General features: G+C 47.2%; 1 protein-coding gene across 1 annotated transcript in view; it reads right to left on the bottom strand.

The window, feature by feature from the left end:
* Positions 1 to 304: 304 nt before the first annotated feature.
* The window catches only part of HUNK (hormonally up-regulated Neu-associated kinase), a 44,128-nt gene continuing 29,965 nt past the window's right edge, over positions 305 to 14,467 (bottom strand). The window contains exons 6-10 of the mRNA XM_032680786.1: positions 12,764 to 12,899; positions 8,909 to 9,077; positions 8,060 to 8,143; positions 3,787 to 3,850; positions 305 to 1,539 (exon numbers count right to left, since the gene is read on the bottom strand). Coding sequence (XP_032536677.1) covers positions 890 to 1,539; positions 3,787 to 3,850; positions 8,060 to 8,143; positions 8,909 to 9,077; positions 12,764 to 12,899 — 1,103 coding nt within the window. The 3' untranslated portion in view covers positions 305 to 889. The remainder of the gene's footprint in view (positions 1,540 to 3,786; positions 3,851 to 8,059; positions 8,144 to 8,908; positions 9,078 to 12,763; positions 12,900 to 14,467) is intronic.

The raw sequence follows: 14,467 nt of genomic DNA, 5'->3' as shown, positions 1-14,467 counted from the left end.
TCCAAAGCTGCCTTGCTGTAATAGGGACTACTGCAGGTGTGGGCTGGGTTGTTCAAACACAGCCTTCTGCAATCTGGATTTCTGTTTGAAGCATCTTCTTGCAGACCCATCATATGAAAGGAACAGGCCTTTAGTGAGGTGAATTTCCACGACGACACTTGTTTTTAAACAATCCTCTTTCTTGTGAGTGAGGTGATTAAATCAGTGGGGATTTTTAGGGAAAAAAATTATTCTATTTTTAGCTCCTTTATGTAACCAAGCTAAAAATAAAATAAGTAAAATAAAATAAAATAAAATAAGTAAAATCTGCTTTGACTTCCACCATTCCCACTTTTTCTGAACGTTTAGATCACTTGTGTCTTCATTCAAACTCAAAGCACCTCCATCTCCTCGGCAGAGCTCGTCAGCGAGCTGACTTTGGACAGAGTACCTGGAGTTTCTCCTCTTGCCCACCCCGTGACCAATGCCTGGAGCAGTACCACAGGCAGGAGGAGCAGGGACAGTCTTACCACAGATCCTGACGGGACTGGCATTCCTGGCACCACACAGATCACCTTGAGGAACCAAACCCTCGGTGCCTCCAACCAGCCCTGCTGCAACACCAGGTGAGAGCTGTGAAAATACACACTCACGTGGCTCTTTCAGGACATGTTTTACTGTACAGTCGGGTGCCAAATGCTAATATTTCTTAACAGCACGAGCAGAGCCCTTTTCTTTCAACTTCAATATGTAGGACAACACCTTCCTTACGAGCAAACCTCTGGTTTCCTGCTGGAGCACTGTGGTGTGTTCCGCAGCGACAGTAACATGCCTGTGGCTTTTCCTTCTTGTTTAAAGTGGAAAAAGGTGAGATCCCAGAGCAGAGCAGAGCAAATCCCAGGATGTCAGGCTAACACTGGCCACTGACAGCATCTGCTGTGCTGAAGGAGATCTGGGTGGGGCTCATCTGCTGCAGCTGAGGCATCCTGGCCTCCAGTGGCTTCTCGCTGGCTGACTGCATTGTCTGGCTCCTCTTCCTCAGCATCTGTCCGATCCCCATCATGGGGAACCTGCCCCTGCTTTTCACACAGTTGGGGCTGCCCAGGGGGTTGTTGGACACCAGCTGGGTAGGGGACACGGCTTCTTCCTTTGCCGGATACACTTTCTCTTCGTAGGTGAAAGAGACCTGGGTGGGGTGGACGGGGGATGTGCTCCCTGGGGGGAAAAGCGGGGACAGTGTCCTTTCACTGGAGCTTTTGTAGGGGAAATTCATTGGGGAGCCTAAAATTCTGTACTGGTGAGAGGGGGAAACCTGGTCTATTTGGTCCTCTCTGTCAACTGACTCGAAGGAGTGCACAATGTTGAGGATGAGGGGGGAGTCCTTGGCTCGGCCCCCGCTCCGGGCCGGCTCGTGCTGCGGGGGAGATTCCTGCCTCTTGAGGAGCCGAGGGGTCCTGGGGGGTGGCTGCTGGACCTCGAGGTACTCCAGGGAGCTGGAAGTGACACAGCCTGTCTTGGTCGCCAGGGGTTCGTGGAAAGGGCTCACCCCCCCGCTGGAGTCTGCAAAGCAATCGGAGAGGGAACCAGGAGAGCGGGTTGGAGTCACCGGCACTGCCTTCCCTGGCAGGCAGGTCCCACATCCCCTGGGACACACTGCACAGGAGCCTGACATGCACCAGCCACCACAAGCTCTTGGGGACACACACTCAGAACCTCATTGCCTGACTTAGGGACACACTCAGAACCCAATTCCCTGACCCTCACTCAATACTTACGCTGTTGTTCCATGGGAAATTCATCTGCCATCTCCCTCAAAGGCAGCAGGAGAGCTTAAACTGAGTGGGACAAGGACTTGAAAAGGAAAACCACAGGTGTCTTCAGCTGTTTGTATTAATTATATCCTCTAAGGCCACGCCTGACAAACCTCTCGTTTCTCCTCTCTTAGCACAACTTTGCCTGGCTCTTACTGGATCTGTGTCCTGTATTCACTGCCATACCTAGAGACACAGTGAGTTAATCCCTGGTGTCTTTCCTTGCATTTTGGAACAGAATCTGCTCTTGGTTTCACACATGTAAATATGGAGTAGCTGCACTGGCCAGATTCAGGCTGTTAAGAGTTGGAACAGATTTGCTGCAACAACTTCAGCAAGAACCTTCCTCCAGCAAGGACCGAAAATAAATGGAACAATCTTTGCAGGATTTGGCCCAGTAAAACAAAGCAGCTTGTGGAGAAGATCTGCTCAGTTTCTACAGGATGCTGGCACTGGCTCATGCCAAGCACGTTTTGCTGCCTTTATGGAAAGCTGTCCAAAGAGCCTGATTGCCAGGTCCCCCTAATTGAATTAACCAGCAGTTAATCACTGTCTGTGAGTTCCCTCAAACCACCTAAAAGGTACATCAAATAATTTAGGTCTGCCAGCCCTCAGGTCACAGCCACAAATCTCACATGTATTTCCTGTGAAGGGATGGTCTCATCAGGGGTTGAGACCTGAATGGATGAACAAGATGGAATCTCACACTCAGAGTTGTCTGGCAAAAGCAGACCAAGGTTAATCTGACCAGTTTCTTTCTAAAACCAGTCAAAATTATTTGACCACTTCATTTGTGTCAAAATATGGTTTCTACAAAAGAAATGCTTTATCTGAGATCTGAATGATTTTCGGGTTTTAGATCAAAAAAACAGGGAGAAACCTAAAGAGGAACAAAACCTAATAAGCTGACTTTCCCCTATGCCTTCCTCCCAAAAGGGACAACAAATGGGAGCAAAATGGGCTTTTTTTTGTTTTTTACAGTTTTCACAGGAAGTATGTCCCATTTCTGACCAGCTCTCTGGACTCCTGCTACCTTGCAGCAGAGCTGCCTCTGCTGCCACAAAAACACCACTTGGACCTATTTTTTTTTTCAGGTTGACAGCACCAAATGATGAATTATGAAGTCATGAGGATGAGCATGAAACCACCATGAGCCACCACTCTAAATCACCCCCTGACACCACAGCAAATGCTTTACATCCATCACTCTATTTCCCCGTACTGCTCTGTAGTGATCACCCCTTATTTAGTTCCTTATTTAACAACCAGCCACATCCCCTTCCTGCTCCTCAAGGTCTCCCATCCATGTGTGCACTACCAACACTCCCCTTTCCCTCTACTCCTTTCTCCCACCTCCTTTTGCCAGGAGCTCTCACCCATCCCTCCCACCCTGTGTGATTAATGGTCTCCTCTGGCTGTCACGTCTCTTCCTTTCCCTGTTCATGTTTTTTTCCCCCTCCTTTTGCTGCCTGAAATGTGCTGAGCTTGCCAGTCCCACCTGCCTTTCCCCTTTCTCCATCATCAGCTGCTGCCCACTGCTTCTGTCAGGGATGCCACTGCTACTGGCACATCCTCAGGGTCAGGGATTCTCCTGTGCTGCTCCTCAGCCCCCTCTCAGGAAAACACATTCTCTGGTAGGAAGAAGCTTGTCTACCAGCTCTGGTTTGTCAGTGATCTGGGGTGGGTGTTGATGCTTTCAAAACACCAGTGTGAGTGCAGATGATTTGGTGTAAAAAAGAAAGCTTTTTTTAAAGCGCTGTCAAACACGAGGAGAAGTAAAAGTGAGGGCTCATGACTGCTGAGCACCGTTCAGGACGTTTTGCTCCACGTTTGATGACATTATCCAATCCTTTCCCATACCAGCTCCTGAGCTGACAGCAGTGCAAGCCCATTTTTACTCACAAACACACAACACACAGAGGACAGGCTCATTAACACTCATTAACACTCATTAACATGCTCACAGGGATGCACCACAGGCGTTTCTCCCACTGACCTTTCTCGGGAGCTCCGGCCTTGGCGCCTTTCCGGTCCTTCAGCAGAGCCTTGGTGTTCTGGATCTGTGAGACAAGACAGGAAGAAGGCTGTCTATATGAAACTGGACTTTTCTCAGTTTTCTTTGGGGGCTGACGGTGAAGAATCTCCCCTTTCTTTTCTCGTTCTTTGGGTTTTTTGTCCTTTAAGTTGTAAAACAAACAAGAACAGTTGGGTTTACTCAAGGGAAGGTTCAGTGAGGCACAAGCACTCCGCTTACTCAAGCTGGATTAAGAACTTCACATTTACAAGGAACTTATCCTGACTACTCAGAATAACTAAATCTTCCACGTCTCATTTTTCTCTGACACGATTTCATGGCTCCCATCTGCTCTGACATCCGGGCAGTGAGAAAGACGGCTTTGGAAAATTAAAGGAAAAGGGAAGTTTTCTCTTCAGAGGACATTTGTCCTCACTGGAGGAAGCAGATACAGGTGTGTGTGCCTCCATACCTGAAATACCCTATTTAAGCACCAAAAAAGGTCTTTGATTTCTCCTTATTCCACTTCCTCTGACATTTAAAAAGGTGAGCTGCTGAGCTTTAAATAAGTTTAAACTCTTTAAATAATTTATTTTCTGTCCAAACAAGATCTGGAGGAATATGGCCCTTGATTTTACAGCATCTCTGCAACTGCACAAGACATGGAGGGGGAGAAAATTCCTGGCCCAAGCCTTCCCTGAGCCCTAGCTCCTAATCATGAAGGAGAAGAGCTGAAGGTGGGACTGCAAGAGCACATATCCTATATAGGTTTGATCTCCAGTCATGACAGAGGAAAAACAGAACCTGGGAGTAGGACTCTGAAAAGGAATCCAATTTTCAAAGCACAGTTTTACAGTGAAAATTCACTGCCTCTTCTTTCCATCACTGGATTCAGCACAACACCCCTTACCTGCCACTGATTTCTGGGGGAGCCAAAAATTCACATCCAAAAATTCAGGCATCAAATTTGTGGTTTTATTTTACTACCCCTGAAAAGCTTCAAGGATCTCTTGCCTTTGTGGGACAGAGCAGTGTGGTGCGGTTTGAGACGTCCCTCTCAAAGAAGAGGGGCTTTTGTTTGGGTTGGTTTGGGTTTTTTCCTGTGGTCATAATTCTCATTTAAGCAACATGTTCTGCTGCGTCTTATTAAAAAGTCACTGTGAGTACAAGTCTTTTTTAAAAAATGCAGGAAAGTTCCTTCCCCCAGTTATGTGTTTCCATCCTTTATCTCCTCCAGTTCCCTTCCCTTTGGCCAGCTAAAGCTAAAGTTGGCTGACCCCTCCACAGCCATGAGCACATCACAGAACTGTTGTCACTCCGCGTGACACCTTCATCCACCTGATGCCTTTGGTGCCTTTAGAGGCTGTAAACACCTCTGGCACCAAGCATTTATTCCTGCCTGGCCACACTGTGCTTGGAGCAACACAGTGTTGGATCAGGCCCAGGCATTGCACAGTCACTCCTGATGAGGATAAAGGAGTAGCAACAGCAATGATGATGATGATATTAATAATAACAATATTTCTGTGTGAATAACCTCTTGCCACAATATAGTCAGTCAGTGGCCTTCACCCTGCTGGTGTGTTTTCTCAGCCATCCCACACAATTAAAGCACCCACAGCAAAGAAAACTCACATATCCGGTGTTAGCAATTAATTAGTTCACACTGGATGAACACTGCAAATGGTCTTAGAAGTGTTTTTAAAACTATTAACGCTGGTCCTTAATGACCAAGTCTGTGAGAGGGGAAATGACCGAATCCCAAACTCCTGAAGTGCCACACACTATTCTATTTTAAAAGGGAGGGAAGATTTCATTCGGGGGAGTTACAAAAGTTTGCTTGGCCATGTCATGCTGCCCCACAATGCAGGACTTGTACCGGTACTTTATACTTGATAGGTTGGGAATTACATCATCCTCTGCTATTTCCTGTCCTGACCTCGACCCTCAAACCTACCCTTAGTCCCAGCAACGGATCTGAAAGACAGATAAAGGGTGTTTGCCTTGGCCATGTCTGAAATGGCGATAGGGCAGTGACACAAGCTCCTAAAAACTGCACATTCCCTGGGTCTGAGCCCCCCAGCTGCCCTGGGGGAGGCAGGTACCCCCTGCCTGCTCCCCTGGGTGCTCTGGAGGGACAGCCACTCATCCCCTGAGACCTCTCCCACTAAAAGAGAGATGGAGAGAGAGAAACAGACTCGTGCCTACCTCCCTCCTCCCTGTCCATGCTGAGTGCTCCAGTGAAACCAGCCTGCAGCAGCCTGGTTCCTTGGCACTGCCAGCAGCTCCCAGCACCCCAAAAAACCCTAATGGAGAACAGGGGCTTGGCATGACCATTGCCCCCATGCCCCCTGCCTGCCCCAGCTGCTGGCAGCCCCTGCCTGGGGCCAAGTCCTTGTTTCACACCCCTGGAGTGAGGTGGATGAAAGAGTCCTCAGCTGGAGCTGTCGCTGACCATCCCTCCCATCCCTCTCCCTGCTATTCCCATGGCAACACACAGCTCTGCTCTTGTGCAGTGCCTGCCAGGGGACCAGTGCCTCCCTGTTCTCACTCTGGCAATGGCAGGGAGGGATAAAGGGACTCTCTCTCTCCAGCTCATGAAACTTCCTGAGCTTACAAATCCCCTGCCTCTGAGTGCCGGTGGCACCCACTGATCCCAGTGGCATGAGCTGGGCACTGCCAGGGCTGTGTTCTCACCCACATGAAGGCATTCTAGGGGAGTTTCTACCTTAGATACAAATGGCAGTAGCAGCCCAGCACCTGCATTCCCCTCCCTGTGCAGCTCCACCTGTCCTGGTACAGTAAGAATCACATAACCCCTCATGGAAATACAGCTGAAGCAATAGAAAACATTGTACAATCACTGGTTTGGGTTGGAAGGGACCTTAAAGATCATCCAGTGCCACCCCTTCCCCTAGTGGAAGGGACACTTTCCACTAGACCAGGTTGCTCCAAGCCTTGTCCAAGCTGGCCCTGAACACTTCTATCCTCAGCTGTGCCCATGCAGAAAGAGAACAGACTGTGTTATTATTATTGCAGAGTCTGCACTGTGAGTACATCCTGATGACTATTTCAAGAAAGACATGACACCCCCTCATCCTCTAAATAGCTACCCTGGGACTAACTCTGAGTGCAGGAGAGGCTTCGGAAGGAATTTTATCCCTAAGCATGCCCACAAACCAAACTGGGGCCAAATACCAGCACTGCCGTTGGTTTCCAGTTATCCTTAGGGAACTCAAACATTGGCTCCAGGCAGGCCCTGCTGCAGCCTCCCCTGCACAGGGTCGGTGCACAGAAGCCATGAGCTAATTCCTGGATGGCTGGCAGAGCCATCCCTGGCTCACAGAAGTGGCACCAGCAGCAGGAGGAAGCCGGCCCAGGGAGCAGCGAGATGCTCTCCATGCAGCATCCCGGTACCTGCCTGTGTTTCCAGGGAAAGGCTGCTCTGCAACAGCTTGAATAAGCTGTCAGAGCATTGTGAAATATTATATTCATTGAGTCTACCCACTACCGATACATTTTAAATAAGATGGTTTTGATTGATGTAAGAAAAGAGTAAGTACTTTGCCCTGCTATTTCCATGGCTTGCAGCTCAGCTTGTCTTGCAAGGAGTCTTTGTGACAAACAAACCCAGCCACGACACAAATCTGCCCCTGCAATTAGATCATCAATCCAGAGCTGAGGAGCAGCTTTTGAAGCAGGCAGACTCCTCAAGAATGCTGCTCTTTGTGTTGGCAGGGAAGACTTGCACAGCTCAGATTACTCTTGTAATTTTAGTGCTTGGCAAAGAATCAGCCAGGGAAGAAAAATCCAGCCATGGTTTAATAAAAAATACCTTCTCCGCTCACAGGCAGAAAGGCTGGAGACCAGAGTTCTCTGCCCTACACCACCAAGGTCTTCAGACTCAAGGAGAGTCTCAAGAAGACAGTTTTGATGTTATAACACCAGCAACTTGCACCTCAGAATGAAACTATGGAGCCCTATGATTAAGTTCACATTATTTTGCTGAACAGAGCCTTAAAACCTTTTAATTTCTTCAAAAAAACTCAAAGTCACCTTTACACTTCTACTCTAGGGGATTGCTATTTGTTCCTTTGAAAAGGAATTGAAGGAATTATTTGCCCTGCACAGGAATGACCATGGGTCTTTATTTTTCTCCACAGGTCCACAAATCCATCACCTTGATTGCAATCACCAAGGATCCCCAAATTCAATATGTTTTCAAAGCACTTTAACAAGCTTTGATGAGCTTTACCTCATAGGAGTCTTTATTTGCCTTGTATTTTTCTATCTGGTAGAGCTGGCTCTTGTGGAAAACATTGTCCTGGCCTTCGGCCTTCTGTGGAGAGAAAAGCACAGAAAAGTAAAATATGTGGGACAATTAGAGGAAATTAATGTTCAATTATTGCTTAATGTACTGTATCCACTCTTGGCATTCAGTGGAGGAGCATCAACTTACAGAGCTGATGATTTTGGTCCACTACATTTTAAATGCCACTGGTGGCATCATCAAGAAACATCCTCGTGAAAAGAACTGAGAAAGATAAAAAATTAAGAAGCTGTTGTCAAACTGGAAGGCCCAGGACATACTCAGGGGCCAGGAAGGTCAGCAGGAGGTCAGATCACGTCAAACTTTCAGCTAAGTTTTCACTTAAAAGCTAAATAAAACCTTAATAAGCTCTTAAGCTTCCTCTTGATCTCCTGAATCAAGTTACATGGTGTTATTGATATTTCAAGCAACAGAACTATGCTGACACAGGGACACAGCACATCACAATCACAGAATCACAATGGACACGTAAGGCTCTGCATGGTAACAGTTTGCTTCCTGCAGGGTAACTGCCCTGCAGGAGGGGATCTCCTATGGAAACAGGGAGACACAAAGCCTATCAGCAATTACCTTTGCAACCTGGAGAATTTTTACTTGGAATAATGTTAATAATTTGGGGAATACTTCCCCTTCGTGCTACAAAATTAGGAAAAAAATCCCCACCCCAAAACTCGGGTGAAGCCTTGGGTTTCCCAGCAAGCAGGGAAACTTTCGGGCCTTTTTTCCCCCCTGCTCAGCCACTCGTGCAGAGAACCAGAAAGAAGCAGGGCTCACCCTCAGGCTGGCCAGGTAACGCTCCAGCTTCTTATTGAGCAGGAAGTAGATGGCGAGCGTGTGGCTGGCCCTGTTGGAGAGCACGGTGTTGATGACATCGCTGTTCTTGTAGCCCAGCTTCTCAGTCATGTGGAGCAGCACACTCTGGCTGAGGTCCTCCAGGTGAATCCTGCACGGGGAGAGAGGCAGAGCACCGAGCTGGAGCCGTCCTGGCGTTGGAACCATCCTGGCATTGGAACCATCCTGCCGGTGATGGAGCCTCAGAGGCGATGGAGCCTCAAGAGGGGACCAGGCACAGCCTGAAGGGCTCAGGGATGTGGGAGTGATTATCTCTCTCTTCCCATTAAAAGGACAGGCTTTTTGGGAACCACTGGCACTGCAGGAAGCTGTGACAGCTGAACAAACAGGACTCTGCCCACCGTGTCCATCCCTGGTATGAAAGGGCACCGTGGTGCTCAGGATGCGCCATTTGTTACCCTACACCCGACCAGTGAGGACCATCAAGATTACAGAATCACAGTATCCAATTGATTTTGAAGGAAAAGAGGTCAAATCCAACCCAGATGGCTCCCTGAAAAGTCCCTCTCCTTGCAATCAAACACCCCTGGCATTCAGCTTTACACCTTACCTGTCGCACAATATCCGTGCTCTGAGTAAGAGAGGGAATTTCCTGCTGGAAAAGGGGTATGTGCAGGGTTATTGCAGCAGGTCTCAGAGTGGTAACACTGCTGTTATACCCCTGTCAGTTAAAAGCACGCATCCAAGCCATGTTTATGTATCTGCTCTTCTATAGAGTCTGTAACAGGCTCAACCAAGGCGAGAAATGGAGTGGAAATGGCAAAGCGTCATCTCGGTCTAAGTTAAAACCAGATTTTCCAAAGAACACTGCTCCTATTTAGGCCTCTAAGTGTGCTGGCCAGATTCCCAGATGTACCTGTCAACTCCCATCCATCTCCAAAGAAATGCTGGGTTTCACTTGGTTTCTAAAGGATATTCCTTGCTCCTAATATAAAGCCTAGTATCTAGCTTTATATTATCACGGTGGGGGAGCTTAGGCTGTGGGCATTTTTGCCAGCTGCCTTCCCCCTCCCAAAGGATCACTCCCAGCTTTCCCACTCCTGCCCTGTGCACCTGTGCTGTGAGGAATGCCCAGACAGCAGCCTGGGTCTGATCTGCAGCACTTAGACAAGATGTAAAACAGCGTTTAACAGAAAAAAAAACCCAGTCTGGAAAATCTCAAACAACTCTTTCCCTTTGTTCCCCTTGCTTATTAACAGCCTTTCTGCCCCAAAGAAATGCCTGGGGTTGGGTTTTTTTCAAGTTCAAAAGCAAAACTTATCTTGGCCATTGCACGTTGAGACATCTGTACAGCAAAAGAAATTCAAGCAATTTCCACTTGAAGTGCTCAGCAAAACGGGAAATTTTTGCTTGCCTCCAGGGAATTTCTTTAACAAAAGCAAGCTTATAAAAAGCCTGGGAGAATATTCTCCTGAAAATGCAGTTTTTGCCGTTCTTCCACCTTATCTCCATGTTCTTCCCTTTCCTACCACGTTCCTGTCTTTGGAACAATGGGTGTTATGCCCAGAATAGTGCAAGAACGTAACATAGCTTCTTCTGTGTTGATTAAGAGGAACTGATTATTTGCAAATTCAGCAGTGGATTTTTCACACACTGTTTCAACACACCTTATCCATATCTGCACACTAAGGAAAACTTGGAGAAATTCAATCGAAGCTGACTTCAGTGGTACTTCCTGAGGCAAACTCAAAAGGAGTCAGGCCACATATTTAAGTATTTCAAACTTTACAGATTATTTCCCCCATTAAGCTCCAGTATGACAAAGTCTAGGTAGGTCAAGCTTGGGGCATCAACTAATGAAACTAAAGCAATATTATTACCAATAAAATGAAGTGAAAGAATCTCTGTGGCTTTTATCCTTTACAGCTTCAAATGAAATCTGGGTTCAGATAGAAGGAGTATCTACTTCCCTCTTAATTTCTGACAAAAGGATGGGAAAATCAGTGCAATGAGAAAGAAAGAAGGGAAGAAGTTGCCCACCTCACTGCACCAATAAGTAAACTCTGGAAGGGACCCACAACCTCACAAAAGCCTGACAACTGCAAGCCAGGAATTAAAAACAGAGGCGTGAAAACACACCTACAAATGCAAAAGAATTGTGAAAGTACATTCAAGCCTTACTTCTGTATTTCTTCCTCTTTTCTGCAGCTAAGACTCAGACAGAGAATTAAATTACCCCTCCAGGTCTCTGTTACACTTACATTGACTTAACAGATGCCACATTTAGTGGATTGATTGGGCTCATTATGACAGTGATTTCATTAGCTTAATGACTCATTCAGTTTACACTTGTTTTCCCTTTCTTTACCACACAACGTTCACATGTACCACACTCAGCACAGTCCAATGCACCACAGACACTCAGATCTCCTTTTGCTGAACACCACACAGGGCAAATTAACCCAACTACCCCTTAAATTTGCAGCAGGAATGTCAAGAGAAGGGCTCTGCCTGCTCTCATTCCTCGTGAAACACTTCTTTGTGGGGGCCACCTTTACATTCTCTCCACGAAGGTCTGGGCATCGCAGGCCCCACATGTGCCCTCTCCGTTTCAGTGGATGGCCCTGGTGATGCCCCCTGGCATCCAAGCTGCTCAACACCCATCCAACACAAACTTTGAGGGTGCAAAACTTGTGATTCTCCTCAGGTCAAACACGCAAAGAGATGGCCTGGCTGGTGAACACCAAATCCTTTTTGGGTGGAGGACAGTGGATCGCATGTTCAGGTAAAAGTCATCACACCTCCAGGCACACACTACATCTGGTTTGTAACAACTGAATGTGGGGAAATTATGATCTTCACTGAGGGACTCTCCTCTTACTGAAGTCAGGACAGAAATTTTGGAGCACTATCAAATTTTAAGCACCAAAATTAGGCTTTAATTTGCTGTCTTTGCCTCGGTGTTGCCTGACCTGCTGCAGGTACTGGGCCATGTATGAGGCACAGCTGGAGGGCTTTGATAGAGCGAGGAGGTTTTATCTGATCAAACACAGACTGGTATTTCCAAGTGAGTTGCCTGAGGCTCCATTTACAGTCACTGGAGAGGAACTGGTGTCTCCTGGGCACAGAGTCATCCTAAGGCAGAATCAAAGAGAAGGCAGATGAATCCTTATGTAAAGACTGCCCTTGTTTCTCTGCACTGACTGCAAGGAGAGCCTTGCCTAGCTGGCTCATGTGGCAGCTCTGCACATGTTTAAAGTCAAGCAAGATTATTTCTAACGCCAAAGTGGACCACAAGTATCTTTCCTTCTTTTTCTTTTTCCCTGGGTCGATGTTTCACTGACCATGAGACTTGTTCTCTTCTAGCATTTAGTCATGTATTCAGCAAGGTTCAAGATGAACAACAAGGCAAGATCACTTAACTCTGACCTTTCTTCTCACTTAAAACACAGAGCCTCATGCATATAGCACAGATAGGCAGAGCCTCTGTGGGGAAAGTAGCTTGGATTTTACTGAATTATAAGAAGATCAGAAACTGCCCATCACACATCCCTATTCCCATGTCTGGAGCCAATTAATCCCATGATCTGCACCCCGGACCACCCTGCAAATAAAACACTGTATGCCAGCTTCTAATTTAAGGTATTGCTTTCGACCATTCCAAGCAACACTTTACTCAATCCTAACACCTTTCATGATGGAGTCACAAAAGCAATCCCAGAAAAAGCACTGGGATGGTGTCACAGGAGTGGAACTGAAGCTCCAGAGCTGTTCACATTTTCACATACATGATGTACAGACACCCTGGCAGGCCTTCTCCTCCCTTCCTGGCAGTACCTGTTTGGATAGGTGACATTTGGTGGTGCTCTTCCGGGGTAATTCTCGTTGAGCCATCGATTTGCCAGGGCTTGCTGGATGTTTGGTCTCTTTGCAGGGTCTGGCTCCAGCAGAGATCGTAGGAAGTTTATGGCAGCTGTGAAGAAAGCAAGGAAAAACCCCAAACAATAGCTATGCCATCTGCTTTATGACTTACACAGTAGTGCAGTTACTACAGGTGTGTAGCCTGGCCAAGAGTGTACTAAAAAGCAATGTTTTCCTTACGGTGTGCTCTGATGTCCTTGGGAAAATGGCAGTACTGATAAGGGATTAGTAAGTAAAATAAACAGTGATTTATAGTCACAATGATTTATGGAGTCATAAAGGAGAAGAGAAAAAGAGGTTTTTTGTCTCAGAGCTCGTTTGAAGTTTTGGAGCAGGTGAGACAACACTTGATTTCCTCGTGAAAGCAAGAGGCTGGAGCAAGGTCAGAGAGAAATCACTGTGTTTAAAGCAGGAGGAGATGGACCGGGGGGAGTGGAGGGGAAGGGAAAGGATGCAGAGCTGGGAAGGAAGACATGGCAAATTTGGCTCCCTTTGACATTATGAGGAGAAATTCTCTCCTGGCTTCCATCCAGCCCACAATCAGTTGCAGAAGGTTTCAGCCCAATTAAGAATACAGCAAAATTCATTTTCATTTTGGTTTCAGGTGCTGAACCTTCAGCTTTCAGGGGCATTCGAATACTACCCAACATTTTTGCTACTTTCCTACAACAACAATGTTGCAGAAAAGCAGCAGGAAAAGTCTACATCCAAGTTCATAAACTTGCTGAAAGCTGTTCCCTGCGTGCCCGGAGTGCCCCCTCCTCATCCTCCTGGGCACAGAAATCCCCATTACAGCAAACAACAAACCCCTTGTTCTTCCACTTCATCTCTCGCTCCAGTAGTTCACTTATCTCCGTATGAGAAACCACACACATCCCATGGGCTCAGAGCAAAACAAATCACCCCTTCCCAAGCCAACACCCTCCTCCTTCACCACCACCACCACCACCACACTCAGCCCCCAAATCACCTGATGTCTCCTTAAATATCTTACTTCACCCCCACCCCCACCCCTGCCAACAGGCAGGCTAATTAAATGAAGCTTGTGAAGCACCACAGATAACAGATTCAGACTGGGAGAAACTAATTCTGGAGAGAAGCTCTCCCCGGAGGCTCCCTGGACCCAGGGAACACGGTGGAGATGAGTAACTATGCTGGTTTTGGCTGATTTGAGCTGTCAGATGGTACAAAGAGGAGAGAAGCCTTTCCCAGGTCAGCCACATAGCTGTGGGACGACAAAATTAGTGCCCCAGGGAGCAAACATGAGCAAACATGTTCCCTGTCATACATGAAACCAGCTCAGTGTCTTGTTCTCTCTGGGAGGCTGTGCCTGGTTGTAACTGGGTATGCAGGTATGGCCTAAAAATATCTCTGGAGAAAATGCAGCAAGGTCATTCCACAAGCCCCACCTAATGAAATGCTTCCTCCAAACCACGGGTATGAATAAACAACGGCTTTTCTTCTCATCTCCACTTAATTCCTCTGTTCCAGAAGGAAGAACATGAGCATACGGAAGAGGGAAGGAAAGGAATGTGTGCAGGGTGAATACCAACCTCCTGAGCAACTGACCTCTGCTCACCTAAAATCAGTAACCAGGTGGCTGTGTTGTTGAGGAAGCTT

Source organism: Chiroxiphia lanceolata, chromosome 2 (assembly GCF_009829145.1).
Source record: "Chiroxiphia lanceolata isolate bChiLan1 chromosome 2, bChiLan1.pri, whole genome shotgun sequence".
Classification (NCBI taxonomy): domain Eukaryota; kingdom Metazoa; phylum Chordata; class Aves; order Passeriformes; family Pipridae; genus Chiroxiphia; species Chiroxiphia lanceolata.
This window is presented reverse-complemented; position numbering and strand designations above follow the sequence as displayed.